The sequence below is a fragment of the Lissotriton helveticus genome, chromosome 2_2 (genome assembly GCF_964261635.1).
Source record: "Lissotriton helveticus chromosome 2_2, aLisHel1.1, whole genome shotgun sequence".
NCBI classification, from domain to species: Eukaryota; Metazoa; Chordata; class Amphibia; order Caudata; family Salamandridae; genus Lissotriton; species Lissotriton helveticus.
The window spans coordinates 301227894-301238645 of record NC_136060.1 but is presented as its reverse complement, the minus strand read 5'-3'; the positions used below and the strand labels follow the sequence as shown (position 1 = coordinate 301238645).

At 43.4% G+C, this 10752-nt stretch overlaps 1 protein-coding gene across 8 annotated transcripts in view; it reads left to right on the top strand.

Annotated features, from left to right (window-relative positions):
- The first annotated feature begins 2296 nt into the window (after positions 1-2296).
- CPEB2 (cytoplasmic polyadenylation element binding protein 2) overlaps positions 2297-10752 on the top strand; it is a 211270-nt gene continuing 202814 nt past the window's right edge. Inside the window, exons 1-2 of one of the 8 annotated variants that reach the window (XM_078678458.1) lie at positions 2297-2429; positions 7357-7644. In XM_078678458.1, the coding sequence (XP_078534584.1) occupies positions 7417-7644 (228 nt within the window). In that variant the 5' untranslated portion in view covers positions 2297-2429; positions 7357-7416. Of the gene's footprint in view, positions 2430-3063; positions 4336-4979; positions 5105-5191; positions 5326-7356; positions 7645-10752 lie in introns of those variants that run through there. The other 7 variants (XM_078678461.1, XM_078678453.1, XM_078678454.1 and 4 more) reach the window with 7 other exon arrangements.

Sequence of the window (10752 nt, the reverse complement as noted above, 5' to 3'; positions counted from 1 at the left end):
ATAACTTCACTATCAAACATATTTCTGGAAAATGCAATGTGAGAGCTGATTGTTTATCACGCCTTCCACTTGAAGTTGATGAGTGTAAGGAAAATGATGACACTGAATGTGTTGTTTCTTTTGTAAACAGTAGCAATCTATTTACCAGTATTTGTGAGGAATCTGATTGGGTTTCGCAGCTTAATGATGACCCTGTATTAAGTAAAGTCAAATTATTTATTTCCAGTAGCTGGCCCCCTGTAAGAAATTTGAGTTCAGATCTGAGAACGTATGCACAAGTGGCAGATGATCTAAGCATCGAGGACGGGTTCATAATGAGAGGTGAATTGTTGGTACCCCCCCCTAAGGTAAGACGAATTCTTTTGCAAAAGGCTCACAGAACTCACCTTGGATCTACATTAACCAAGAAAGCCCTTAAACAATATTATTGGTGGCCAGGTTTGGACTCTGAGGTTAATTCATTTGTAGAATCTTGTGCCACATGTTTGAATTCCGACAAACGTTGGAAGTCCAGAGTTCAGGAGTTGCAATTAGTGGACATACCATCTTCTTCTTGGAATAAAATTGCCATAGATTTCTCTGGCCCTTTTTATGCTTTAGAAAGTTCATGTAAGTTTTTAATGGTAGTTTGTGATTATTACAGCAAATGGGTCTACTTCAAGTTTGTTCCCAATATAGATTCTAAGAGTGTTATTCAATTTTTAGAACATCTTTTTACTATCGAAGGTTTACCTCAAATTTTGGTGTCAGATAATGGTAAACAGTTGACATCAGAATTGATGATGACATTTTTGAAGAAAAATCGAATTTCACAAGAAAAGACTCCTTTGTACTCCCCCAGATCCAATGGGCAAGTTGAACGTGTCAACAGGTTCATTAAAGATGGTATTCAAATGGCCCTAGCAAACAATCTATCAGTTGTTGAATTCACTCAAGATAGAGTGGATATGTATAACAGAACTGTCAATAACGTTACCAATTTCTCTCCTTTCTTTCTTATGAGAGGTAGACAAGCCGTCACAACTATATCACCCAAGTTTTCTGTACATCAAAAAGGGAAAAGTGACTTTACAGTTGTGGATGATGATAGTCTAAAAGTCAAGAGTTCTATCTGCAAGCAACAACTAAAATCCAAGAAATACTATGATGACACGCATAAAGCTGTTCATAAAGACATTGTTGTAGGGGATTGGGTCTTAGTGAAAAAACCATTTGTAAAACAGAAAGGAGATTCTAAATTCTTTGATCCTAGTGAAGTTGTAGAGGTATCAGGAGGTGCAATTCGTGTTTCAGAATTGGGTTGGAGGAACAAAAGTGATGTAATCAAAATCAAAGACTTTCAAAAGAAGTTGATGTCTGATTATAAAGATCAGAATACTGTATCACTTTCTGATAGTTTTTGGTATGAGGTGACATCTAGTGATGAGAATAAGGTTAATGATAAAGAGTCTGAAATGTGTCCCGGTTCAAATCCCAATGGGGAAATGTGTCAGCGAAAAGAATCTGCTGACGTTGCATTAAGATCAAATAGAGAATTGTGTTTAAAAGGTGCCTCTTCTAACTTTCAAGATTTGAATTCCCAAAGTTCTGCTGTAAATATGTCCAATGAAAGTGAAAGTTTGCAGGATGAGCAGGAGTTATTGTTTTATCCTAACACTGTTGATTCTGCTAGTACTAGTTCAGGAAGAGTGGTGCAGATGCCTAATAAGTTTAGAGATTTTATAATGTATTAATTTCATTCACTCTTTTTGATGGAAGGGAGATGTTGTAACATGTAATGTTCACGTTATATTTGTAAGGTTGGCGTTCCAGCTTTTCCTTGTATTCTCTTCCTATTCCCTTGCTCATTGGACATCGGGTGCCTACGTCACCGTATTTATCAGTCTCCGTTGTATTCAGTTGTCATTCTAGCCCCAGCTGTTTGCCTCAACAGTCCTGCACCCGCGGGTCTTTATAATTATAATAAATCACTTATATAAACTCAATTGGCCTTGCGTATTACCTACTTTGACACTTCACTTTTCAACCCCAACTAAATAACATTCTCTACGGCCGTTTTAACGCTGCTCCAAATTAGGAAGGCATTGAAAAACCTCTTTAAAGAACACTACAATCCAGTAACCTGCTACTTCTATCAATCTTGACTGCATGTCAGCACTGTACAACGTTCTGCTGTTTTTGTTGCTAGGTTCGCGATATACAAATACTATTGTCACAGCAATACAATATGGAAATGTATAATTTAAAGATGGCCGCGACAGCTAACCGCTTAGTGTCGCAGCGAGCCAAAATTCGCTTTCAGTGCCCTTCGCCTTGTTTCATACAGCCGGGCAAAGGTGCAGTGTGTGGATTTAATGAATAGGGTGTGCAGCATATAAGAAAATGACAAAACAACTTAAGGAGACCTGCCATCGTTACCTTTCAAGCAGGTATAAACTATCACCATCTTTGTAAGCTATTAACGTGCTTAAACTAGAACCGGGAAGGCCCGAGTGTGTCTTTTATTTGTACAAGTGACAACCAGCTGTCCATTGAAGGACACAATTTTACATTAATATATGTGATTGATTCGCAAAGTACTGCGCTTAATGTTTCATATGCGTTTTCCAAACATTTGGATGGGCGACGTCATTTAAGCAATGCTTTTCACTTTTTATCTCAACGGGTTTAATTCTAAAGGAAAACAATGTTACTTCATAAAATGCAACAATAAAAACGCAGTGTTATGAGTGAAAATGAATATAAACTTTGAAAATGGCTCTGGGCACCGGGGCAAATGTAAGGTTAAACGTGACATTATGCCACTAACGTTTGTTCCATGACGTGCCTGGAGCTAGAGACAGCTGGTGGAGTGCAATTTAACTGAATACTTGAGGATTTTTTTGTTATTAATTCCCTCTTTATTTGGGCATACGCCCTGCTCTGTTAAAGGTCTGCGCAGATCTGTCAAACGAGCCGTGGACAGACACAGAAAACAGTGTGTCATAGAGATGGGTGCGGACGTCCCCGCCCTCTGCCTGTCCAAGATGGCACCCTGCAGCAACCAGGGGCGGGGACAGCCACGCACTTAGAAAACACTCCGGGGGTTGAAGCAATGGCTCATTACTATGGATGAGGAGCGGGCGGACAGGGATGGTGTGGATTGTGACGCGCCTTGACGCAGGTTCCGGGGTTTTTAACCCCCTGCCTGGGCGGAGGGGTTGGCCATTGAAGTGAAGGAGGAAGCAGAGAAGTAGACCTAGACAGAAAGAAGGTCTCGGAAAGCCCAATGACTGGAGCCAGTGTACACTGCTATATAGAATCCCTATATACCGCGCCCGGCCGCCCCACGCACAGTGTTTATTGCCTCATGAGCAGGCAGACTGTCCTCCTCTAAGTCCCCCCTCACACACCGCGGTGTGTGACACCGCTCCCGGCTCCCTGACATATATGTGCGTCCGCAGGTGATCCCCGGCACCGCGGCGGCCCGTTCCCTCCTCCATGGGGGACTACGGCTTCGGCCTCCTGCAGACGGCTAACCTGCCTGGCGGCGGCGGCTTCAGATCGGCGTATCCGCTCTCCGCCTCGGGATCTGCCCTCTTCCCTGGCGGCGGCGGTGTCTCCTCGCTCTTCCTGGCTGCGGCGGCCGCAGCGCAGCACCACCAGAACGGTGGGACGCCCATGCAGGACGAGCCGCTGCTGAGCCACGAGAAACCTCACAAGGCAGGGGACTATCGGCCGCCGCGGACCCGCGCACACCCCTCGCCCCCTCAGACCGAGCCCCAGGAGCTGGGCAAATCCGGGCCAGAGCTTCAGTACCTGCCCGCCGCCTCCCCTAAGAGCGGCGGCGCCGCCGATCTGCTGCTGTCCACAGACGAGGGGGTCGACCCCCCGGCCCATGCTGCGCCCTCGCCTCCCCGCATCCCCGGCATGGAGTCCCCCTTCGGTGGCTTGCCGGAGCCGCACAGTCCGGCGCCTGCCGCAGGATCCTCCGCAGGCTCTTCGCCGCCTCCGCTGCCGGGCTTCGGAACTCCCTGGTCTGTGCAGACCTCCTCGCCACCTCCGATGCAGCACCCCGGGAACGGCGGAGGTCCACTGCTGCAGGAGTCGCAGGATGCCTACTACCCGCCGCCCTCCTCCTCAGCCGGACTGAGCCCCGCAGCCTTCTTCCAGAGCTTCCCGCACAGCGCCCTGCAGGCCCCGGCCGGCTTCGGGGGACCCTTCTCCGGACCGCAGATGAGTGTTCCACCGCCGCAGAACCGGCGCTCCCCGGCCAGTCCACAGTTGCAGCAGCAACAGCACCAGGCTGCGGCCGCCTTTCTGCAGCAGCAGCGGAACAACTACAACCAGCAGCAGGTGAGTAACACTGGGAAGAGGGTGGCAGAAGATATTGTGGTTAATACATCCATCAGTATGTGAAGGGCAACTAGAACGATGAGCTACGTTAGTGGGTGGAGGCGAATGGGGTAATCCGGTTCCGTAGGGCAACTACAGTAGGGATCTGCGAGGTCCAGAACCCGCTGAGGGGTGAGTTATGGGGTTTGTTGTAAGCGAGGGAATGGCATCTGTTAGACTGTGGCTAGCCTGGGGACGCCTGCACCCCAAAACACGCACACACCGAGGGGCAGTAGCTTCAGTAGGAGTGGGCGAGTGGCTGAGGCGCCTTGTCACTGGCACCGGGAGAGAGGATCAGAAACGGTTGGTGGATGGGCTGTTCGAACTGAGGGAGAAAGGTGTAATTGGGGCAGAATGGTGAAAATACATTTATTCCGGCAAGAACTAGGACGCTTTCCAGGTTTAAACACGTCTATGTCGTGTGTGTGTGGGGGAAGGGGAGGGTAAAGCTACAGCGACAGCCCCCCCCCCCCTCAGTATAGGGGACACCCCTTCGGTTACTCGGGTGGCCCCGTCCCCAGAATCTGACAGTTGGCGGAGCCCGTGCACACGAGCTGCACCTGTCACCGCGGCACTGACAGCTCAGCAGCCGGCAGGGTGTGCCTCCTCACTGCGCAGGGAGGGAGAGGGCCGGGGGTCTGGCCTGCGAACTCGGCGCCCTACGTGGCACTGGGCATATGTTTTTACGCTGGCGTGTGGTGCATGACAGGTCCTGATCTGACAGCTCCCCGTGAGTGGATGGAATCTGCTCCTTCAGCAGCTCTGCCTCCATTTCACACCCCCATTGCCGTGTTTAGTACGCATCGGGCAACCATATACTCTCTCCTATTGTTGCTCCTCTAAATTATTTCCGTGACGCTCTGCTCGGTGTAATAAGCTGTGTCCCTCCAAGGAGTACGCTTTCCAAGTGATAGCCGATTTCGTTCCGAGCCGAACATCTTATCTTAATCAGTAGGTCTGGGGGGGCGGCACTCGCCAGCTATACCTTCTATAATCTTCATATGCGGTCTTTCAGCCACTGGTGGTACTTAGTCATTTGTGTGAATTTAGAATGTTGTCCCCTTTAACGCCACGTTTACAGTTGGCAAACAGAGTTTTAAAGTATACTGAGCACATTATGCAACTCCAAAGCTAGGCTTAAATGACTCGCTCTTTCTTGAAACAACCTCGTTCTTTGTATTTTGCCTCTTGTGATGCTTAAAACCTTCATCAAAACCCGACTTGATAATGGCGCAGTTGCTATAAACCGTTTAAACGCTGCATTGCGGTGTTCACAGAACACTGACCTTTTTACAACATCGCATAACAAGAAAGGGGTTATGGGATGTAATTATATAATGTGTTCGCAAATGCTCGCGACCGTCTCTGCAATCACAGCCCATAATATCCTTCTCTGCATTTCTTTGCAAGCTTGCAATGTTATTTTACATATATAAGCGTTCAGTAATTCTTATAGATGTTAAAATGACATCTGCGACACGCTTAAAGTATAGACCTGGAAATGACACACGTAGGTTATGTTCCTGTTTTGTTAAATGAGCCCAAATCTTGTGACTCTTTAATGCAAACAGTGAAGTAGTAGTGGAGAGTTTTTGACAGGGGGCATAATTGTCTAGCCACAAAGGGATAATGGAGTCATCCCACTTACCTCCAGAAATGCGCCCTTGTTTCAGCACTGCCCTATTTCCTAATATTTTCACTACCTTGTCACGCTGTCCATTTGTAATGTTTATTTCCGGGTTGAACCCATTCTACGTTGCAACGTAATTATTGCTGGGTGTCTACTTTTAGCTCACATTAGTCACGAATACCTTGTGTGGAAGCTACGCGCTTCTCTGTTGATGATGCCAACGCCTGTTGTTTTTAATGCCTATTTCCCTTTACAGTAAAATACAAATACCAGTCTCTTAATTGCCAGCTGTAAAGAAGTTTGGTGCATACACACACACACACCTTTCCTACCCAGACATTGTAACACTGCAAATTCCATTTCATTTTACCGAATACCGTTTACGGAATGTTTTATTTAGGGCTTACATATCTTTATAGGATGCTTCAGTTGAGGGTGACAATTGCCCATCTACCGACCCGAAACGGACCCCTAAACTATAATTTTTGGCAGTTTGAATTGTGGCGTAAAAATAAAATTGAGTTGTAGTTGATATTTTCCTCTGCCCTCTTCACCACTTAGGCTTCAATGGGGCCTTTCTAGAATCATGTGACTTAGGTTTTTATTTAAATGTTTGATCAATTTCTTCTCCTTGTACGCAATATCAGAATTCCTATTAAATTGAAATTTTTAATAATGTTTGAAATGACAATTTTCTGTACTTTTTTTAAACGTGGAAGTTGTGCTTTTTAGTGTCTGTGCATTGAATGGTTTGCTGTCATAGTGTCAAATTCCTGTTTTTTAGAAGTACAGTATACTAAACTAAAGGCCATAGTGTATTTTTATTCATCTTAAAGTTGTGATAATAGGATTATATAGATCAGTGTTTTTGTTTATCTTGAACATTTAGACTTCATTTGCTATACAATTGGTAGTAAGGGCACGAAGACCTAAACTGCTGTATATAAAGTTTGAAATCCTATCGATGGTGCATTAAAAAAATATTGTCCTTGTAAACCTTTGAGCTATTTTAAAAACTGGCATTTTCAGTTTTACGTCCATACCTTTACGCTGTGGGCCTTTATGTAGTAGAAGTAAAATGGCATTTTTTTGCAAGATCACCAAGGGTGCTTATTGATTTTGTTTTAAGGGATATTCAAGGATCATGGTTCTCACAAGTGTGTGTGTAATAGATAAAGGGTGATCATTTCATTTTACAACTACAAGAGCCATCAGTGTATTAAAATTTTCAGAAACCTATTTGGTTATCAAAATCATGTCATATATTTAGTTATGTAAGAATTTTATTACAAAATTTTAGCAAGCTTTCATTTTATTTATTCTTCTTTTTTTTATTTCATTTTTATTTTTAGCCACTTTTGAAACAGTCACCTTGGAGCAGTCACCAGGGCAGTGGTTGGAGCACAGGAAGCATGTCCTGGGGAGGAATGCATGGCCGGGATCGTAGAACTGGGAATATTGGAATTCCGGGAACTATGAACCAAATCTCCCCTCTCAAGAAACCCTTTTCTGGCAATGTCATTGCACCACCTAAATTTAACCGTTCTGCTCCATCACTAACCCCAAAATCATGGATTGAAGATAATGTCTTCAGAACCGACAACAATAGCAACTCTCTCTTACCCTTACAGGTAAGAATGGTATGTAGCCAAAGGCGTATTTATCACTTTTTTCTCTACAAAATATGCTTATTTATGTTTAGCTGTGCAGTCTTAACTGAATTTTTACTCCGTGTATTGTAAATTGATGTGACCTTTCTATTTTTTTGGGTGGGCAGACTAAGAAGGCAACCATAACCTCTATAGACTAAGAAATTGTATCTATCATTTGGCACTGTACACATTTTTTTCTCTCTACCAGTACTGTCCCAAAGAATAAAAAGAAAAGGCCTGGTCTGTACCAAGACTAGAGAACCTACCCAAGTTCGTGGAACAAAACTGATCAACTTCTAGAATAAGGGATTTGTTACAGTGAACTTCCAATCCCCTTTCCACTTCATATGCATACTTGAGACAGTCTCTAGGCCATGATTGATCAGAGAAATGTAGTTGCTTTATAGCAGGTGTTTTTTTTGCCCCCAAAGATATTATGGGGCGAGCATTAGTAAAACAGGGAACTCATTTATAGGCTGATTAATTTGTCTGTTTGCAGCGAGTGTACAATATTCTTTAGCCCAGACGGCTTCCTATATGGCAGTTTGCAGACTTTTTTTGGAATGCATTTCTGAACTCTACTGTATAATCTAACCTCCATCGTGCTGATAATTTTCATTTGTTGACGTACAAAACCCATTTCTGTTATACTTGCCCAAAGTCCAAGATTGGTTATCCATTGTAGATGTCTACATGGCACTGGGGATGAGTTTACCATTAACCACAATGAAAAATGCTTGGGCATTTGTCTGGAGAAAAAACATGAAAGGACTCTGGTAGCGATGTGGAAAAGTCATCTACTTTTAAAAGGCATAGCTAACAAGAAGACCCACCCAAAAGAAGGGTGATTAATTATTTTAAGCATAAGCACAAACTGTTCACTAATCATAACAGCAGTTTGATTACTGTCCAGTGTAGCTGTAAGTTCGCTTTTGCTTTTCATAAGGTAACCATAGTAGTTCAATTTCAGCTGTTGCTCAGATGCATTACTTACACAATATTTCTCATAACTTGCTAAATTAATGTAGTGTGGGGAAAAGCATTTCTAGTCGTAGAGATGTTTGACTAATGTGCACTGATCCTGCAATATTTCGTATGTCTATTTTCAAACTTTCATTACTTTGTAAATGGTTAAATATTTTATGTTTAGGGCCGCCATACCTTATTTTCAGCATTCTTTATTTGCACAGCATTAGCCTAAAATGGAAATGCAGTAAACTACTCCACTTTCTCTTGTCTGTCTTGTGCTGTGAGAGGTGAGCATCTTCTTTGCTTTGCTCATTCTCATTCCTTTGTCGTTTATGTACTTTCAGTAGTAAGTAGTAATACCTTGGAGGTGGAACTTAATTCCACATTTGAAATGTAAGTGTACGTTCGCTGTAAAAAAACGATGTCCTCAAACCAGAGTTTGGGAATGACCGTAAACAATTGTTGTACTTGACTTAGGCAGATTGTAGCCGCACACTTGGCTGTGACAATCTTAGATTGTTAAAACCATCACCAGTTAAACCAGGTAGATCACAAATAAAACCCTCGCCATATTTGAGATGCTTAAAGACTTCTCAAATACGATTTAGTGTAATTATGATCAATACAATTTAGAAGCAATTCCTATCCTGACTTTAAAAAAGGCTGCACTTTGAATCCAGCACAATTACAACCCCATGAAATGTCATTTGTTTTCCTGTTGTACGACATCTTGCCTTTGCAACCCACCTGCTGAAGATCTATTGTTCTCGAGTGGCAGCCAAATGCAATTCATTTTAAATTATATTGTATGTTTTTGTAAATATATTCAGTTTTATGCAAATTATATTATGAGTAAATGTCGCATTCCAATGATTACGTGAAAGATTAGGTGGGGAACAGTAAAAACCGGGTGCTGCTTCCTAAGCAGGTTATAGTTGAGGAAAGTGTAAGTGAAGGAGTGGAGAAGTGTTGTATGATCACAAAAAGCCTCTTTCCTGTGAGTAAGTCACACTGAACCCTGGAGAGAGGCGCTGTTACTCACAGAAAATGCTATGTGAATCGGGTCTAGATCTTGTGTCTTACTGTCTTTGAAGTGAATTACAACTCCACTAACTCCTAATGGACTTGGTGAATCACATGAAATATCGAGTTTTGAGCACTGCACACTCACTGATGATAGCACATTGAAAACCAAGTGTTCTGCAGACTCTTAAAATGTGGGAATTCATGCCGGTTGAAATTCTCAAGAGGGTGGCTGTTACCTCTAGTTTGCATAGGCCTAAAAATGGCTAGACTGTATTTAGAACTGCATGCTCTTCGTAAGACGAAATCTGTCCTGACTACAGCTGTCATAACTAAAGTGTGGCGTAGTTTAAGAGACAGCCCCCTCTTTTCTGCCTCTTAGTTCAGATCTATTCCTTTTTGTTTCTGACAGTTTACTGTTTTTTTAAAAACTTTTCATATTATACACTGCAGCGTGGCTTCAACTTGAAAATTACATTGCGACTTCCATCCTGCCCCTAAACAAATATTGGTATTTCTAGCTATACTACTCACATGTTTGGAGATGTGCATTGGTATCATACCCAGCGGACAGTTGTCTCATAATTATCACCATTTGCTTCCCCCCCCGTAAATTTGCCCACTAGGAGTGAATCATTATTTTTTTGCAAGTGATACTGTCAGATTGTCCAAAGCAGTGTTAAGGTGACATCTGTTCATTAATGCTTCCAGGTATTTAAGCATCCTGTCTTCTATCTGACCCCATCATGGTCCGTACTAGCGTGGGAGCAGAGTGCAATTTCTTTTCACCCTGCACTTGGTACAGTAGACATGACGGAGGATTAACAGCAAACCATGACAATCAACAGGGAGATTAGGGAAGAGACTCAGTGTAGCATATTCTGTGGAGACTAGTTGATCACTGGGTGGTTCTTCATAGCCTTAGGAATAGATGATTTTCGATTGGTCTTCATGAAACTGGAGGCGGGGAACATGGCGGCCGGAAGCTAACTGCCGCGACAGAGAGCTCCCGTACTCCCATGATATGTGACTCTGGAGATGGATTTTTACACCTAAAATGACACGCTAAGTACCTGTTGTGCTGATCTTTTCGTTATAATTAAT